The 19,332-nt window shown below is 43.3% G+C and overlaps 1 protein-coding gene across 2 annotated transcripts; it reads left to right on the forward strand.

Annotated features, from left to right (window-relative positions):
• Positions 1-2,733: 2,733 nt before the first annotated feature.
• Positions 2,734-18,489, forward strand: LOC310685934 (uncharacterized protein). 2 transcript variants are annotated; one of them, XM_083459075.1, is made up of 8 exons: positions 2,737-2,825; positions 3,020-3,076; positions 4,180-4,299; positions 10,824-10,922; positions 12,198-12,284; positions 13,913-14,076; positions 16,028-16,137; positions 18,196-18,489. In XM_083459075.1, exons 2-8 carry the CDS (start codon positions 3,022-3,024, stop codon positions 18,368-18,370), a joined length of 810 nt encoding a protein of 269 aa, XP_083315201.1. In that variant the 5' UTR covers positions 2,737-2,825; positions 3,020-3,021; the 3' UTR covers positions 18,371-18,489. The 2 variants fall into 2 exon arrangements, 1 of the variants encoding a protein (XP_083315201.1); XR_014515609.1 differs by lacking the exon at positions 3,020-3,076 and having other exon boundaries at positions 2,734-2,825.
• Positions 18,490-19,332: the final 843 nt, after the last annotated feature.

Genomic DNA, 19,332 nt, shown 5'->3' on the forward strand with positions numbered 1-19,332 from the left:
AAGGAAGATATGTTATGGGAAATTATTTGTTTTTTAACTGTTTTTATGTTGTATTTTGTTTCTTTTTATTTTTCATTTTTTTCATTGTTATATTCTAAAAAAACTTTAATAAATATCTTAAAAAAACAAAACGACCAAACGACCACAGCGACCATTCAGACACCTCATTGAGAAGCCCACCAGCAGGACTTGTCTGGTCCTCAAGAGAGATGCATCACCCTGGGAGGGAGTTAGATCCTGGGGAGAGTACCAGTGCTTCTCTCTGTCCTCTCATATGTCACCTAGACACGTTGCACCCCCGTCACTCACACCTCCTGTGCCAGTTTTGCCTCCAATCCTGACCCCCCTCTGGTGCTGCTAGAGCTTGCCCTTAGCCCATTCTCTCTGCAGGAGTTGGGCATTCAGTCTGGTTCAAAGCTGCCACTCTCACCAAGGTCATGGAGATGCCAGACAGATCAGGTCCAGCCCTCCAGAACGAGTTCCTGTTTGCTTGCCTGTTTGCAGTGCTAAATTTGTGCCTACTCTGCTTTCATATAAGGCAGGGGGTTGCTTGTTGGGTCAAGGTCTTAGCTTGTTAGCCATGTGTCACATCTGCTGAGTCTTGGAACTTTCTTTCACCTATGTACTGCACTGATCTCGGCATGAATGATTTTGGCAGAGGCCATACCTCAAGTTCCAATTCTTCATCCAGTGAGGGCCAGAACATCATTTTCAAAACCATCTAAGCTTGACAGTCACCCCTTCTTCTTGTGGGAGGGGGATCAAGTTTAATTGCACTTTGTGAAAAAGCACTCCCCACCCCTGAACTTGCTTACACTGAAATGCATTTGCTATTTTACTGCCCAGTCACCCTGTTCAGAGAGATCACAGCTGTCCATCGAGGCGCAGGTCAATTCAGTGTTCAGGGCAGCTGTCTAGCAGCTCCATCTGGTACACAGGCTGAGACCCTACCTGCCCGCAGACTGTCTCGCCAGAGTGGTGCATGCTCTGGTTATCTCCTGCGTGGACTACTGCAATGCGCTCTATGTGGGGCTACCCTTGAAGGTGACCCGGAAACTTCAACTAATCCAGAATGCGGTAGCTAGACTGGTGACTGGGAGCGGCTGCCGAGACCACATAACAACGGTCTTGAAAGATCTCCATTGGCTCCCAGTACGTTTCCAAGCACAATTCAAAGTGTTGGTGCTGACCTTTAAAGCCTGAAACTGCCTCGGTCCAGTATACCTGAAGGAGCATCTCCACCTTCATTGTTCTGCCGGACACTGAGGTCCAGCGTCGAGGGCCTTCTAGCGGTTCACTTGCTGCGAGAAGCCAAGTTACAGGGAACCAGGCAGAGGGCCTTCTCGGTAGTGGCACCTGCCCTGTGGAATACCCTCCCACCAGATGTCAAATTGAAAAACAACTACCAGATTTTTAGACGACATCTGAAGGCAACCCTATTTAGGGAAGCTTTTAATGTTTAACAGACCATTGTATTTTAATATTTTGTTGGAAGCCACCCAGAGTGGCTGGGGAAACCCAGCCAGATGGGTGGGGTATAAATAAATTATTATTATTATTATTATTATTATTATTATTATTATTATTATTATTATTTTATTATTATTCCGGGAGTTGAACAGACTCCTGGAAGAGATTAAGTTTGACAACCAAGATATGACTGTACTCACTCTGTCTCCCTCTTGCTCTCTTTCTCTTTCTCTCTCTCTCTCTCTCTCACACACACACAACAGTGATTGCTTAACTGCTTAAAAAAAAACATGGTTGAGTATGAAGGAATTAGCAGTATAAAAACATCTCCAGAGTTTCCTTATTAGTCTTTGTGCACTAAAAACAATACATTTTATTTTGGCAGCTTAAAGACTAAAGAATGTATTGTGTTAATGAGAACCACACTACAGTCATACCTCGGGTTACAGCCGCTTCAGGTTGCGTTTTTTTGGGTTACAGACCACCGAATCCCAGAAGTACTGGAATGGGTTACTTCCGGGTTTCGGCGGTTGCGCATGCACAGAAGCACTAAATTGTGCTTTGTGAATGCACAGAAGTGCAGAATTGCAACCCGTGCGTGTGTAGAAGCGGGTTGCAAACGCTGCGGGTTGCAAAGATCACTTTTGCAACCCAAGCGTCCACTGTACACTTTAACAGATACCTGCAGCATTCTATAGACATGATAGACTCTCCTGCTGAGCGCCTGAGGGCCCCAGTCCTGTCACTCACCACCTGGCCTAGGGCAGGGCCTGAGAGGCTCCATAAAGGACTGCTGCTGGTGGTGGTCAGAGAGGTCTCCGTTTTTGGGGTTTTGATGGTTTTTAAAAAATCCTGTTATTTTTTACCTATGGCATTTTAAACTGTGACATTAATGCTGTATTCTTAGCTTTAGATTTTGATTAATGTGGAAATTGTTTTCCATTTGGTTGTGTATTTTTTTGGTGTGGTTTATGTATTGTTTAGGACTTTTGTAATTATGTAAATCTTGTTATGTTGTAAGCCACCTTGAGCATTGTTTTTTAACTGTGGAAAGGTGGCATACAAATAAAATTATGTTGATGATGATGATGATGATGATGATGATGATGATATTCAGGAGCGGGGTTGTAGAGAGGTAGATCAGAGGGATAAGAAATGCAGGTAAGTGCAGTGTTACAGTAATTCACTCTATCAATTACATTAACTGGGAGAGGGTCTCCATAGCAACACTGCCTATGAATTGCCCATTGTGACTCTGCTTTTAAATAAGGCATTGACTTCACTGTCTACTTTATACTCTCACAGGTTGTGAATAAAAAAAGAAACCAGTTCAGTGGCTCCTAAAAAGCTACCAAGTAAATCCCTTCAGTTACTATTTTCTCTTCACAGGAACACAGAGATCTGCTGACTTGATATGTTCCCTCCAGTACATTGTACTGTAGACACTTGACAGAGCTGAGATATTTCAGGCTGTTGCTCTATGTTTATTTCTATCTTGATCATATCATATATCACATCATATTACTATGCTCATGCTGTCTTTATATAGGTATGGAGCTAGTGAAAGCTAAAAAAAGAACAGCAAAACGAGCAAGAAAAGCACCAGGTCTGTATGCTCATTAGCACATGGAGGAGGAGGGAACAGTAAAGGAAAGTTATGATGGGGTGGACCAGAGTGAGGACAAGCATTTTCTATATGTCCAGGGGATCCACCAAGTCCAACTGAGGAGCAATGAACTTGAGCTTGTGTCCACCATCTGCTGCTGGCAGTGAACAGCCCCAGCTTGAACTGAAAGCTCTCCTTGATGTGCCCTCACCCTCACTACAACCCATCCACTACGGCAGCCCCTTCCACTTACTTGATGGAGGGCAGCCAGACGGAACTCCACAACCCCAATCTTCCCATGAGTATGCTGTGTTCTTGTTCCAGGCCAGGGTAACAGACACTCTGCTAGTTGAGGATCAAAGGTCTTGACATGAAGTCTCTTCTCAGCTCTACCTTTTGCTACAAGAACATTAAGCTTCGTGGTAGAGTGGGGCACTTAATCTCAGGGTGGTGGATTTGAGCCCCACCCTGGGAAGAGATTCATGCATTGCAGGGTGTTGGACTGGATGACCCTCATGGTCCATTATGCCTCTACAAGTCTATGATTCTGTGGGAACATAGCTGAGGATCAAAGGTTTCGACGTGAAGTCTCTCCTCAGCTCTACCTTTCACTATAAGAACATTATGCTTAGTGGGCAGAGTGGAAGACTTAATCTCAGGGTCATGGGTTTGAGACCCACATTCGGGAAAGATTCATGCATTGTAGGGGGTTGGACTAGATGACCCTCGTAGTCCCTTCCGCCTTAGTCTATTATTCTATGAGAACACAGCAAGAGCTTGCTGGGTCAGACCAAGATCCTTCTAGTCCCAGGTGATGTCTCTTCATGCTCCTGAGGCCTCCAGACAGGGAACATGGGCAGAAAAGTATCTTCAAGAAGCAATACTTCCATGCCAGGTTCCTTCATCCACTTAACCTTCCAAGGGTCTGGCCCCCTGGCATTTCACAGTGGAGCAATCCCCCACCAAGGGTTTAGGAAGCTGATTGCCATGTGTTGATCTAGATGGGTTGCCAGAGTATATGGGAAAATTTCCTGACTGGGGTGGCACTGGGATGTTGTCTGTTCATGGCTAAAGCAGAATTTTCTCTCTCCCTGTCCATCAAGGAAAACGAGCACCTTTCAAGCAACGTATGAAAAAATTCTTCGAATCTTCATATTCTCTGTATGTTGGCACAGTGCTTCTGATGGGCTCCATTATAGCGGCAGCAATGCTGACCTATCTGTGTAAGTTCCAGTCTTCTAGGAAAATATAAAAAGGGTAATGGGCAGAATTACAATTCACTCTTGCTTGCTTCCTTTCAGTGGAGACCTTTAAAAGGAAAGGATAGGTTCTGGTCTCTACTAAGCCCTTTCACCCCCTGATTTCAGTTGGTGAGATAAACATGTAAGACTTTTAACTGGTTTGTAAGGCAACATAATTTCCTGGGCCCACATTCGTAGCCTTCCATCCTATTTCCCATTCCCCTGTTCCTTTCTCCTTCGTTGGAAGAGAGGAAGCATTCTCATCTGAAATTCATAGCCACACTTTCTTTCAGGTCTCTGTCTATAGCACAGTAAAGAAACGGGAGATTTGCTAGCTCTATCTGTGCTGGGTTTGTCTCCTGAAAGTTCTGTCCCTCCCCCTGGGAGTTCTTCTGGAATGTGCCTTGCTCCTTTGTACTCAGGCAATTAACCCCTTCCTTGGATGAGCACACTGCAACCTCTACCATCTGTTGCAGCCTAGGGTCCTCAAATCTGAGAAGTACCCAAAGCAGCTACACTACCTCACGGATGAAGCAGGTTGGGGGCCAGACTGCTGCTTTTGGGAGCCTGTAGAAAACCTTCCTAATGTTCATGGCCCAGCGTAAATATGTGCATTCAGCTGTTCCTTTCTTGACAAATCTGGACTGTGAGAGTGGGGTAAACCCGACCCTGGTCAGCCAAGCCAAGCCCACCTGCCCTATAGCTGATCTCATATGACTTCACCTGTGGGGCAGGTAAAGTCGGGGCTGAAAGTGGCTTTGCAGGTACAGTATGATCCACCTTGGGCAGATAGTTGAAATCCCACACACAATTGGTTTCCTTTTCTGGTCTGCGAGATGGCGGCAGCTCTCCTGTTAGTGAGAGAGACTCAGGAAAGGGGAAGGAGAGCTTCGCAAGGCTGGAATGCTTTCTTCAACTCCCAAGGGTATCAGGAGGCTGGAGTACCCACAGACCCTCTTCCAAGTGTCAGGTGGGTGGGGGAGGGGACTCTGGGTCTGGATCTCCTTGTCGAGATGAGGAAGCCTTCGTGTCCATCCGCTGTAAGGACCAGGCACCTTTGCAATTCGGAATATTGGATTGAAAACTGAAGGAGTGCTCTGTACAAGATGAAATGGAAGGAACAAGGCTCAGTTGAAAATCCCTGCCACAGTAGAAAATGGATAAAAGAGAGGTATTATTTTGTTTTTACTAGTATATATGTCTCCAAGGTTTAAAATCTACCCTCTCTTCAAGACACTTCAAGTAAGGTTTGTTAAAGGAGATTTATGAGGCTGGAAGTCTGTGAGCTAAGACTGGGTGTGTGAAGATTTGAACTGCTTTGTGAACTGCATTGAGACTGCGAAGGAGGGGAGTTTGCTGGGAGAAGAACTCGCCTCTAATTGACTTGATGCAGTTTACAACTTGCAGTGTGGAGTGAGGAGGCTATACAGATTCACAACTTGCAGTGCTGAAGGAGGATTGGTTGTGGAGAGCAGGAGGAGCTCTCAGGAAAAACTGTAAATGGTTTAGTAGGGGAATCTCTCCTGTTTGGCAACATTGACTGTGGTTTGGAATGAATGGAGGGGAGGAAGAGACAGGACTTTGGAAATATGATCTCCTCTTTTGCGAAACAGACTCCGATGGGCAACCTTGAGATTCTTGGCAGCAGAACGTCTGAGCCAAATTGCATAAAGACTGCTTATGGCAAGAATTAAAACATGGATTGCCACTGAATGGAAGGAGTTTAACAAAGACAGCCTCATTCTACAACTGTGTCACGCTTCAGATTCCCCTTTCATAAAGATGTTATCCCTGCGAAGACGAGCCCCTTCAAGAAGGAAGGGGCAGACAATGTTTCAAGTCATTTTAATTGCAGGGGTTTTCTATAGCTGCTCCCCCACCCCCGAGCATTGGAATTCTAAGGATTCCAGAAGAAAGGGTTTAAAACTCAAATTAACTATGTTGGATGCGTTCGCCAAGTTGCTCAATTAAAGGGAATGAGTGGAGTTGTGTTATTGCAAAGGATTACGAGGGACTTCTCCAGACCTACCCCGACCTGTGGAAAAGAATGTGCAAAGGAGCAGATAGATTATAACTGGGTATACAGTCGAGTGTGATAAACCATCTGTGCGGAATAAGGATGCTATCTTTGTTAATTAAAGCACCCAGACAGAGAAGGAGAAGCAGTCGTGAACAATAAGCTGTGGGTATGCAAAGAAAAAGGAGACTGAGTCTGGCGACACAAAGGACAGAGGGTGGTGGTAATGTTTTTGGCGGCATAATGGGGTAGGGGTGGGCTGGGCTGGTGGGGGAATGTATTATAACATGGTAAAGATTCACAAGTACAAGTTCAATTCTTGCCTCCGTATTCAGTATTGGATCTGGGCAGTGCCATGGGGGTCAAACAGATGCTAGCAGATTAAAGATAAGAGACCCTGTCAAAGACTCTTTTTGCTTAAAGAGAGCTGTATAACAGAACTGGAGGCTCTTCGGTGCTTGGTGTGGGAGAATAATGTTTTTCAACACCTAATTGGAGAGAGAGAAAGAAGCAGTTCTGAGTTTTATGTAGCTGATATATTAAAAATTGGAGGTAGTTTGTAAACAAGAATGAATCAGGCAATATGAAGGGTAGAAGCGATTTGTACATTTCACAGGTATAAAGTTCATTCTCACTCCAGCATTTGGCATGGACAGGGTTAATGGGGACTAGAGAATAGATAAAACAGGGTTGCCATACATCCAGAATTTCCCCAACATAGCTGGGATTTGGCCATCGGAAACAGTGTCCAGGTGGAAATTGCTAAATTGTCCAGGAAAATCTGGACACACGAAATGCTTGTCTGGTGTGGGTGTTGGTGTATTTCCTTAAAAACAGCTCAAAATCACAATTGTGTGTGTATGTGTATGTAGCCCAATAGCTTTGACAAAAAATAAATAAATCCAATTTTTTAAAACATGACAACCCTAGGATAAAATCAAGGTTTGTTGGGGTTAGTGAGCTGCATACCAAGGAGTGAATGATGGGAGCAGAATGCATTAAGCCGGGGAAAGTAGAGAGTGTAGGTCTGTTTTGTGAAAAAGAAACTAAATAACAAGGTCGACCAGGAGATTTCCCCCAATGTTTGTGAGGGTTGTAAAACTTGAATAGAATGCTAGGGCTAAAGCAGATCACATCATCATTATTATTATCAATTAAAATGTCATGAAGGCATAAAGGCATGATGAACAAGCTGTATTGATTGATAAAGGAAGAGCAATTCTATTTGATCAATTGGGGAAATAGTTCAATAAAAGTCTAAGCAGGATTTGAACATGTACAGCCGGTTGAAATAGAGAATGGATGGGAAAGTATTAGAATTTTAAATTTTTTAAAGCACTTTACTGTGAGCAGCAAAGGAGCAAAGAAGCATCTCTAAAGCGGGACAGAAAGTCGTGTGTGTGTGTGTTTAATTTGAATTACTTTGTTGTTAACCTATTAAAAAATTGGAAAATTAATAAACATTAATTGGCAAAAAAATGAAAACACCCAGTTTTCCTGGCACAAAAAGAGCTTTTAAACTCTCAGAATTGCTTAAGGGGCTCCAGAATGCTCTCACAAGATCTCATGGGAATGCAGAGCTGGGCTGAAAGTGGCTTTGCTGGTACAGTACAATCACATCTTGGGCACAATTAACTAGTGCAGTTTCACTAGTGTGGTCAAGCACTTCCTGTTTGTCTGCCATGGCAATCAGCTGTGCCAATTACACCACAGCCCTTTTGTGCTGGTAATAGAGGATAATATGGGAGTAATTATCCTCCCAATCCCCCCAACCCCGGGTTGGGGGCATTCCACCCGCAGATTGTCCAATACCTGCTGCCCGTCCAGAAGGAAGAGGGGGCAAGGGGTGCTGGGTGTACACAGCACGGTTGTAGCAACTCTCCAAAGACAATGGCAGGAGCAGAGGACACCTTTTTTTAATATAAAAATTCGGACTTAACTAATAGGCATGCCCTGAACCAGTGGAGATAAAATAATTTGCAAATTTAATCAGCTACTGAGAAGGATTTGATCTGGGGAAAGACTTTTCATCGTCACCAAAACACAATGGCTTCAAATATGTAAGTGGACACTATCTCAATTACGAAACGGACTGTATGATATTTTGACTATGATTCTGGCAATGATCATTAAGGGAAAGATGAAAGGAATTCCTGATGGAGCTATCGTTTTAGTGTGGAGGCATCACCTCATCAACAGCTGGAAGGAGACCAAGAGGAGAGTTCTGGATATCTCCAGGCGATTAATGACGGACAATGACGCAGTTAAAATACCGCCGTGAGCAGAAATGAAACTAAAGATCACTGAGGAGCAGAAACAACAGTACAAAGGACTGACCCACTTGTTGAATTAATTGATGGATTAATTGTATAGCCCCAGGGGGAGGTGAGCCTTTTTTATTCTCTTTTGATATATATGTATTTGCAGTTTTACCTGGTAAACCTCCCCCGAAAGGCAACAGTTTGAAATATGTAAGTGGGTTTGAAAGAACACTACCGCTGTTCCCTCAGTGGAAGGAATAAAAAAATTCTGGATTGGAGCTACTTTGTTTTTGCAGAGGTACCAGCATGTTGGAAGATGGTGCAAGACTACAGAGGGGATTTCCGGATGGCTGCCAGGAGCTAATGTATCTTTTTGTCTGGGATGTGTTGTATTATGGCTCCTGCTGGCAGAAATCAAAAATGGAATTGCTGGAATGTGGATAACAACAAGGGAAAATATTTCACACAGAACTATGAAGACGAAAGTTTGAACAGACCAGTGGTTGTAAACATAAATGAAAATTAAGTGAAGGATTAATATCGGAATGGTTTATTGACTAATTAAGAAATGCAATGTGATATTAGATTAGCACTCCACAAAATTCAGAGCATGGGAAGTCACCCAAAGATATATAATTTGGCAATATATTTAGCCTTTTTTGATTGTATTGTAATTTGAAATATTTTACTGTTATTCTTATTGGATTATTAAATTGGAAAACTTAATATTATTACCAACGTTATGTGGTCAAACACCACTTGATTGAAACCCCACAAATAATTGTTCTCAAGGCAGAGAGCTTTCAAGTACCAGGTTTTCTTGGCACAGAAAGACCTTTATGTTCTCAGAGTTGCTTACTGGGATGAACTTGCAAGATCTCATGGGAACAAGGATAGCCCTACAAGATACCATGAGAGCAATAAGTAAATAATAATAATAATAATAATAATAATAATAATAATAATAATAATAATAATAATGTGGGGGCAGGTCAAGGGTATGTGTGAATTGAGTATACATGTTTGTGGTCAGGTGCCTTCAAAACAATGCACAGCAGTATTTTGAAAATGGGGTTCTTAAAGAGTCCCACTAAGTGGGAGATGACCCCTACAGAATTCAAATGGCTAAGATCTGTTTGGAAAGATTTGCTTTGAACACAGCAGCAGAAAATCCAAACAGAAAATGAATCTGGGAAATGGAAATGACCTGAACTTCCCCTGGGAAGAAAGTGATCAGAGCTGTACAAAATGTGTGTGGGTAAACTAGAACAGAAAAGCTCGCAAATGGCAGGTCACGGAGTAATCACCTGCACAAAACACTTTCGCAGTGTTTCAGGTGGTTAATATGATTCCAAGCCTTATCAGGAGATTCACAGAGGTCACTCATCATTGCTGGCCACATGGAGTAACAAATCTTGTGCCTTCTACACACTGATGCACTCTCTTAGCTCAACTAAGGCTTTGTCAGTACATCTGCTTCTCATACATTCCACACAGAAAAAGCATTACTGCTCTCAAAAAAGACATTGGGGCCTTCTTCGGTCATGAGCCACTGTTTTATTCTACTCCATAACCCCTGGGATGATCACTTTCACTACACATTTGTCCCCAGTATTCAGCTCATTAACAACTTTGACAGGTGTCAACCACTCATGTCATGTCATCAGATGATTTACAAGTGAGTTGTCCCAACCAACCACCTTTCGAAGTTAGCCCTTGGGGTTGGGAAGAGAGATGGATCTGGCCTGCCGGGTCAAAAAAGGTTTGCCCTTCCTTTCCTACACTACTTTCTTCTACATGAACCTGATGGGGAAAATGTCCTCACAAATTCTTTTCCCTCAAAAGTCCCTACCAGGAGCGGCCATAGCAGTAAAGGCTTCTTTACTCGGAAATTCTTTCCCCAGGAAACTCACATAGTATTGTATCCCTATGACTTCCTGCTGCTTCTGCTTTATAGATTTTCTAAGCAATTCCCTAAAGACCTGGATGGGAAATGAGATATATAATGAAGATATTGGGTTAAGGACTCTAAACAAAATCTTGTGGCTGAAAAATGGGTCCACCTGGTGGAGAAATTTTACCTTTACAAATTTTGTACATTGTAAACTGGAATTTATACCACAGAAGTCGCATTCCTAATACAACTTAATCCCTTCCAAAGGGGTGCTGGGGGAAGAAAAGTTATTCTCCCACATGCAATGAACAACTTTCCCCATCATCACCTTTAGATGTTAAGGAAGTGCGAAGGAGAGCCATATTTGAAGAAGGAACGACAAAGATTCTAAAAATGGTAGAAGTCAACTATCCGGATCTTTTTCAGGCAGATGGTAAGTCATATGTTACTTTTTGTCTGCGCAGCAACTCCTTCCACAGCCCACCATTTCTTCTCATTACTCGGTTCAGGGAAGTCGAAGAGGAATGGGTGGGTTGCCTCAAGCTCATTCTATTCTCAACTTCTCCATAAGCATGGTGTGTGTGTGTGCTGTGTTGGTGGAAAAATATATTGATATAAGAAAGAAAATTTCTGAATTCCAATCGCCAAGTTTGGGGCAAGTACCCATTGGTGAGAGAACCCAGCAGAGATTTACAATCACAAAATATGCAGCAAATGTCAGCATGAAAGTATAGGCTGCTAGACCTTTGAAATAGGCTCTTCCAAGTGAGTTCCAAAGTTTCCCTCTTCCCCCAGCAAACGAGAACACACACTTGGTAAGTTAAAGAATGCTTTGCTTACAAACTCTTCAAAGGTCAGAGCCATGTGCTTCAGAAAAGGTGCAGGGCAGGGAAACTTAGCTTAGCAACAATGTGGAGGAATATCCTAGAGTATTGGAACAAGAACTCAAGAGTGGCTCATGAGGAGCATGTGGCTGAGCTTGAGCAATCAGATCACACCAGGAAAACGTAGCTTAGCAACAATGTGGAGGAATTTCCTAGAGTATTGGTACAGGAACTCAAAAGCTTGAGCTTGAGCAACCAGATCAAACCTCACCACATACTGAGCTTCTCAAGTAGCCTGGGGAAAAACAATAGGCTTGATTACCTATTTCTTCCCAATGTAGCTGAGTCTAGCAGGACAGCATACTCTATGGCTTGAACACCTTAATGCATTATTTAGAGTTAAGCACATTGGTTATATGAGGCCGATTAACCCACGTTTTGGAGTTGCAGAGTTGGAAGGGATCACAAGGGTCTTCTAGCTCAACCCCATGCAGTGCAAGAATCTTTCACCCAATGGGGGTACCCTGAGATTAAGAGTCTCATGCTCTACTGACTGAGCTATCCAGAAGCTCCAGGAAAGGACTGCAGCTCAGTAGATGTGCAAATGCCATTGTTGTTGTTGTGCTAAAAAAGGCCCTGGGTTCAATTTTCAGTATCTCCAGGCAGAGGTGGGAATGACCTCTTTCAGAAGCCCTGGAGAGCCATTGCTAGTCAGCATAGACAATTCTCATCTAGATTAATGAATGGTCTGATTCTGTATAAGACAACTTCCTAGGCTCCTATATATGAAAGGTAAATATTATATTTTGAGAAACATGGCTGCTCAGTATCTGTGCATGACTGTTTGAGATTCTTCCCAAATTCAATTGTTGCAACTCTCTTAGATATCACAAAATTCAAGAAAGCTGAGAATGTATCTATGGCAATAGCCGAAGAGAGAAAGAAAATCAGTGAACTGCAGCAGGCTATTAGTAAGTTACTCAGAAACCACTTTTATCGGTCAAGGTCAAGGTGCCAGAACCTTTGAGGCAATAGGCGATTTCAGAACCATTGGGACGGACTTCTCTTTTCCATTACAGGCTAGAATGGCACATTCTGGTGCCAATCCCGTTTTGGAATACCAGTCAGATTAGCACAGCTGGAAACAGAGAATGGGTAGCTCTCTTAAGGTGTTTTAAGTGAGCACATGCACAGAGGGCTGTAGGGATGAGCATACTAGCTCTGGCCCACTAGGGCTCTTCCCTGTGAAATTGCAGGGTGACGGTCTCAAGAAGAATGTCCTCATGGAGGCTCCCAACATTTTTTAGAACCAGCAACATAGGGAAAGTCACAAGTTCTCTGTGTACAATGTACAAGTTCTCTATTATGTACAGGATTATAAATAATATGGATACAGTCAAAGAGGCCATGTTGTTGAGCCTTTCTGGGCAAAGCTCCATTTCAGTGGAAACCTAGCCAGATGGGTGGGGTATAAATAAATTATTATTTGTAGTAGTAGTAGTACGGATGTCTGGTTAATCCCATAGCCCTTTGAGGAACAAGTGGGTGTATTAGCATGATGAAATCAGGAGGCTGATTTGGAGGACACAGTTGTCTGTTGAGGCACTTGTCCTGCAGGCCAAATACTGTGCCTGACTCATGAATCAATGACCAGTCCCCACATGTCCTCCTTTCTATGCTAAGGGAATTCATCCTGCGGAAGGACAGAGGAGCCTGTGAAATAAGAAAAAAGTATTTTCTTTCCCATCATGTCAGTAGTACAACTTTTGTTTCCTATCTTTTCTTTCCTACTGTTCAAATAGTGGGTCATTCTAGGGCTTTGTGTGTTTTTTTGGTATATTACTCTGTACTCAAAAACGGTTCTGAAACTGTCTGGAAGGAATTGGCTACAGCAAGGTCAAATTTCACAGGAGACCTGGTGGAGCTCCCTTGCACCTTTCAGTCTGTGTCTCGGACTTTGGGCTGTTGACCCAAATCTGTTAGAAAGCTGGCTAGTGACCCTCTCCTCTACCTTCCCCCAGAAGGGAACATTGGCAACGGCCCATAGCTGTTCCAATCCAAAGGGTCCAGAGCTGCTTTCTTTAGCGGTGGTCACACCACTGCTTCTTTCAATGCTGCAGGGACCACCCCCCCCCCTGGAGCAAAGCATTAACCACAATCTGGACCCAACCAGTCAGCCCCCTCTGATAGATTTGATAAGCCAGGAGGGATTGGAGTTGAGGGGCCATGGGGCTGGAGGCATTGCTCCCAGTACCTTCTCCATATCAGCTAATTGCATAAGGTGAAACTGATCCCACTAAACATCCTCTCTAGAGCCACTGGGTTCTTCAACTGGAGATGCAACATTTGGAGAAACAAATGCACTCTGAAGTTGAGCAACTTTATCCTTTAAGTGCGTAGCCAGTGGGTCCTAGTGGGTCTTTGAGGACAATGCTAGATTTTCTTCAGTGGGGGTGGTTCCCCCACCCAAGCTGTTCCCAAGGTTCCCCCTAATATCAGTGTTTTAAACTCTGCAGAGTCCTACAACCTGGCTTCTACTACAACCTCACTTGTCCTTTCTCTCTTTTTATTCCTCTCACATTCTGGTCATTGCTCAAAGATGACATTCACCGCAAGTTAGATGAGGAATGGATTGTTTGGCATGGAGCCCTATATACATTTGACTTCATTGCCACCCCAAGGACTTGGAAACAGTGCATACAACTCTGCAACAGCATGAAATACAATACAAAATTGTTATGTGTTGAAAATAATGAGGAGGAGGTGAGCAGATCATGCAATAAATTCTTCAGGGACAATGGAGGAGTGTGACTTTGGGGGTAGATTTCAGCGTCTGCTGTGGTTGTAGAGACTGGTAAGGGACAGGCATGTTTTGCTGCACCTCTGGCATTATATATACATATCATATATAAGAGGTAGTATTGACCCATCACAGCAGGATGCTGCTCCATCCTGATCCTCTGGGTAACTTGCCATCATGTGTAAGTGGGAACATTATGGCTTCCTGCTCCTCTGCTCCATGAGCAAGAGTCAGAGACCTCTTTTCAAGTACTCAAGTTCACAATACAATTGTATGGAGAGACCAGGAATAATGAGATCTGGGAAACCATTTGAATCCCCACTCTGCCATGAAGCTTGCTGGTCAGGACTGCCTTTCATCCCACCTTACCCCACGGGACTGTCGTGAGGACAAATGGGGAGACGAGAAGGTCACGCAGCACCTTGAGCTCTTTTGGAGGAAAAGGTGGCATATTAGTATTAGTATTTATTTATTTATTCCATTTATCAAAATACTCCTTTATCAAAAGGGTCCAGGGTGGTGTACAACATCAAAAACACATTATAGAATATCGGAGATAGAAACACAATGAAATAATAATAAAGTATACTAACAGACAGCCTGATAATAAAATAATGATCATAATAACAGTCCTCTCCCCCACACTTCTACAGGCCATAGATTAATTAAGACGAATGGCTTTGCCCTTTGCCTAAAGGCATGTAATGATGGCACCAGGGAAGCCTCTCTGGGAAGAACATTCCATAATTGGGGAGCCACCACAGAAAAGGCCCCTTCTCTTTTTGCAATCCTCCTAACCTCTCGGGGGTGGGGGACATTGAGAAAGGCCTCAGATGCTTTCTGGCAGCTATTGAATGAGCCATGCAATAGAAAGTATTTGTTAGATAAAGTTAAATTAAGTTAACGAAAAACAACTTCGCACAACTGTGTAAATAATAGTTTAATTGTAAATTAGTACATTAGCTAGGGTCGGAAGTTTCTTTTCTTTGCTGACTCAAACAGTGGATATCATTATGTCTTTGCCTTTATTCACACTTTCATTCTTCTTCTTTCTCTTTGTTTTTTCTTTCTTCTGTTCTTTTCCATTCTTTTCTTTTTCCATTTATATTCTTTATCATCTTTATAACATAGTGAATGTTATTTTGTTGGTATTGCATGTATTTTAAGAATCTGTTTGTCTAAGAAAATCTTCAATAATAATAAAAGAGAGAGAGAGGCCCAGGGTATGGTGGGTTCCTAAGGGGAACTTGTTCTGGTCATCAATCTGGCCATTGCATTTTCCCCAAAGGAATCTCATAAACATTTGCATCCACAAAAGCACCCTTTACCCCTCTTATTCACCTGAACACCAACTGGCAGATTTTAAGGTTTTATGAGCACAGGGTCTGCCAATGTAGCAGCCATTGTGTCAGTTTCAGCTACAAAAAAAAAAAAAAAATGTAAAAAACAATGACGATTTTTTTCAATTGACTTGCCTAAGATCCAGGGCATAGCGCCACATTTCAGAAATTCCCCATGGGATCTCTATTCTACCTTTGAAATCCTGGTAATGTCTGGGAAAATTCAAACTTATGGCAGCCCTATCATACAAGAGCGAGCCTCACAGCAACACAGAGAAGAAAAAGACACATCATTGTGCTTGCAGTCTCCGCCCTTGGTGGAAGGTTTTCTCCATAAGCACACACTGACTTTGCAGAGTTTCCAGTGATGTAGTGAGCTCCCTACGTTTGAGTCAAGATGGCTGCATTCAGGTATTTGAACGGCTGTGTATACTGTAGTTTATGATAAATCCTGCCACAGTGAGCTACTGCTACACACAGAACAATATATAGTCTACTTTGTCTTCCTGGGGAAGGGGCATTATGTGGAAAGTTTTAAGAGGAAAACTAGAATTTCTTCTTTTCTGTGTTGTAGGCCTTTGCTGTATCCAGAGTGAAGAACAAACCGACCGACTATTTTATTGGAGTTTCGATGGTAGGCTCAGAATGGCATTGCTATGATAGATCGTTTAGAATCAACAAACTGTAAGTCTAGATTCCTCATCACCTGGGAACTTTCATAACCAAGTAGTATTTGAAGAGAGCCAAGATATATATGTGCTTATATTGCTATTTATTATGATGATTTAATTTATATTCCAATTAGTTTCCAGAGAGCTTCAAAGTGGTTTACAAAACATTTTTTAAAATGCACATGGTTAAAATCGAAAAGTACAAAATCCACGGGCAGGAAAGGTGTGATTAAATGAGCCTCTCACACCACCTTTGTTGCCCAGCTGCAACACAACAACCCTGCAGCACAACCAGTGGGATTTGTTCTCTGGCCGTTGCTGCCACCGCTCTTCCACTTCCTCCAGCAGTCCAGAGGGAAGGGACCTGGGGTGCACCAAATCAATTGCTTTTCAAGCTTCCCAGATGCAAAGGCAGCCCACACTCTGTGTGTTGGGAATCCTGGAAGCCAAGACCCAAGTGTGGGGTGAGTACTCTTTGATGAGAGAACCCCAGCAGAGATTTGAGATAGCAAAAGATGCAGCAAATAAAAGTGTGGAAATGTCGGCTGTAAACCCTTAAAAATGTCCTCTTTCCAGTGTACTCCAAAGTATCCCACTTTCAAAGGTTCTTCCCAACTTCCCTAGCACAAACATAGAGCACACATTTAGTAAGTCATAAAATGACTTTCTGCTTTCAAATCAGATGCTCTGCTACTGAGCTGTGGCACTTGCCAATGGTAGACAGCCCTCCCACAACCCCTGTTCCCTCTCTGTCTTCTCCTGCTTTGTTCTCTGAATGGACAAAAGACAAAGACTGGAAAATGCTACTATCAAATTGCTTGGTGGACCTGATTAAGATTAGGATTGCCCTCTCTGTAAGCTGTGTGTGCTGTGGGCCCAGGGGTAACCCGAGCAACACGGTTCAGGTCCGGTCCGAATCCAAGGGTTCCACGAGGAGTCAGTCCGACAGAGCCAAGGCAGGACACAAGGCAGGAAACCAGGCAAGGTCAGGCCCAGGGTCTCAGGCAGGTTCTAGCAAACAGCAATGTTGCCCCCACAACCTGGGGCGGGGTCCAACAGCCTTTTATCTTTGTCAGGGTAACAGCCGGTCCTGATCCCCGGTGACTCACCTCCCTGTCTCGCCTGAAGGCCTCTCCTTCTCTCAGTCTCCGCATCTCGGGAGATTTCGGTGGGTTAATGGACCCCAGGACTGCCTCAGCCTCTCCTGACCCAACTGGTAGTGGACCAGCTGTGAGTGATGGCCCAGCTGAAGGCAACAACGTCATTCCAGCATCTGGAGTCAGGGCAGGCTCAGGCCCTGACTTGACCCAGCTGGTGCTTGTTGCAGGGGAACCTGTGCAAACTGGGACTCTTCAGAATCATGCCCCAGACTAGGTTCAGATGCCGCCTGAGGTAAAGGATCCAGTGCGGATTGAGACTCCTCTGGTTCCGAGTCCGAGCCCAAGTCCCAGGCCATCACACCGTGCAACTTTGTCACAGGTGAGGCACTGCCTTGGAAAGGAGGTTTAGCTTGTATTTTTCCACTGGCCTGCAATCTTCCCTTCAACACTCCAAATAATCAAAATCCTACCATTTATTAATTTATAGGGTTTGCCTGCAAGAATATTTCCCCCCTTATTTTCCTAAGGAAAGCACAATAAGTGCTGGTTGGATGTACGTGTTTCTGCAGGCTAGCACATGATTTGCCTTCCAATCAAATAATAATAATAATAATAATAATAATAATAATAATACCCCACCCATCTGCTAGTTTCCCCCAACCACTCTGGGCAGCTCACAACATATATCAAAACATTAAAAAAATCAATCATTACAAGCTTCTTGATACAGGGAATAAAATGAGACTCATCTGGTGTTGGTGGTAGTGCAGAAAGTCTGTAAGCTCTGACTACAGGGTAGGGCAGAGAGGCAGGGGAGTGCTCTAGACCTAAAGAGAATTCTTCTCTGAATAACTTGCTGGGTTACTGCAAAAATAATGAGTAAGTGTGTGGAGGATAGGCAAGCATTTCATTCTAGTAGGTACAGAATAAAGTAAGTATTCAGACTGAGTAGTTTCTCCTCTCCTTTTCAGCTACTGGGATTATAATCTTCCAGCAAATAAAGGTCCTGCAAAACCAGATACAACCAACTGTGTCATCATCAAAAGGGGCTGTGCGCATATTTATAGTTGTTGGCGTGATGTTTATTGCCACGACCTAAAACGGTGCATCTGCAAAAGGAATCCTATTCAAAAGTGGATGAAATAACTGATTATCTGCAATCTATGCCACTTTGTCAATCCTGCTATACCGAGGCTGGAAAAGAGCCATTGTTTTACACATGCAAAGGCTTAGTTGGGTACTGAAATAAAGTGTGGAAGAATTCAGTCTGTGTACGTTTCAATAGATTAACTGTGTGTATCTACCTAGCAATGTTAGAACAGATAGATCTGGTTTCTAGTTTGTCCCTTTGATTACTTATATGTTAAAAAGTCTGGAAAGGACTCCTGTGATATTAGATCAAAGTTTATCTAACAGGTTCACAGCCTTCTCTTTCCTGAAGCTTTTAGGGTAGAAATTGTTTATTCAGTTCTCTCCAGACTAGGCACTGTTTTCCTTTCGTGTGAAGACAGAAGCACAGGAGCTTGCATGCTAGACTAGTGTGGCAGGAGAGGGTGGGAAGTGTGGCAGGAAGATTCAAGGACAATCAAAGAAACATTTCAGCATTTGAGTGTAGTATAGTCAAGTACTGTATCGTATTCACCTCCTCCAGTGTATTCTAGCCGATTTCATGCATATATCTTTTTCCTGGTGACACTACTGCAGTGATATTGCAACAGGTGTCAAGGATCCAGGGGACAGAAGTTGAACTTTTGTCATGTATTTATTTATTTGGCTGGCTCAGGCTCAGGCTGGCTCAGGGGATGATGTGGCCCGAGGATTCCCCTGATCGCGCGGGGGCTAGAAGCCTGCAACACCACCTCCTCCTGATTTCGGAAGTGGCTTTATTCTATAACTTCTGTTGAATGACTCCAAAAAGATTTCTTAATCTGGAAGAATTAGGCCTCCCTGACCTGAAATCAACAAGCCAAATTCCAACTACTAAAAAGGAGTTTTTAACCCTTTAATAGGAGGCGGGTCTGTGGACAAAGATAGGGAATTAAATCAAAATGTAGAACTGGATTGATTCTTTAATGAACAGTTCAACTGTGAGGCATGGTCTGAGTCCG

The sequence above is a fragment of the Podarcis liolepis genome (assembly GCF_965112155.1).
Source record: "Podarcis liolepis genome assembly, chromosome: 9".
NCBI classification, from domain to species: Eukaryota; Metazoa; Chordata; class Lepidosauria; order Squamata; family Lacertidae; genus Podarcis; species Podarcis liolepis.

Bases quoted from the DNA above. Each gene is read 5' to 3' on its own strand.
- LOC310685934 (XM_083459075.1), top strand. From the start codon at position 3,022: ATGGAGCTAGTGAAAGCTAAAAAAAGAACAGCAAAACGAGCAAGAAAA. The intron at 3,077-4,179 runs GTCTGTATGCTC...CTGTCCATCAAG, and splicing joins ACGAGCAAGAAAAGCACCAG to GAAAACGAGCACCTTTCAAG. The intron at 14,077-16,027 runs GTGAGCAGATCA...TCTGTGTTGTAG, and splicing joins TTGAAAATAATGAGGAGGAG to GCCTTTGCTGTATCCAGAGT.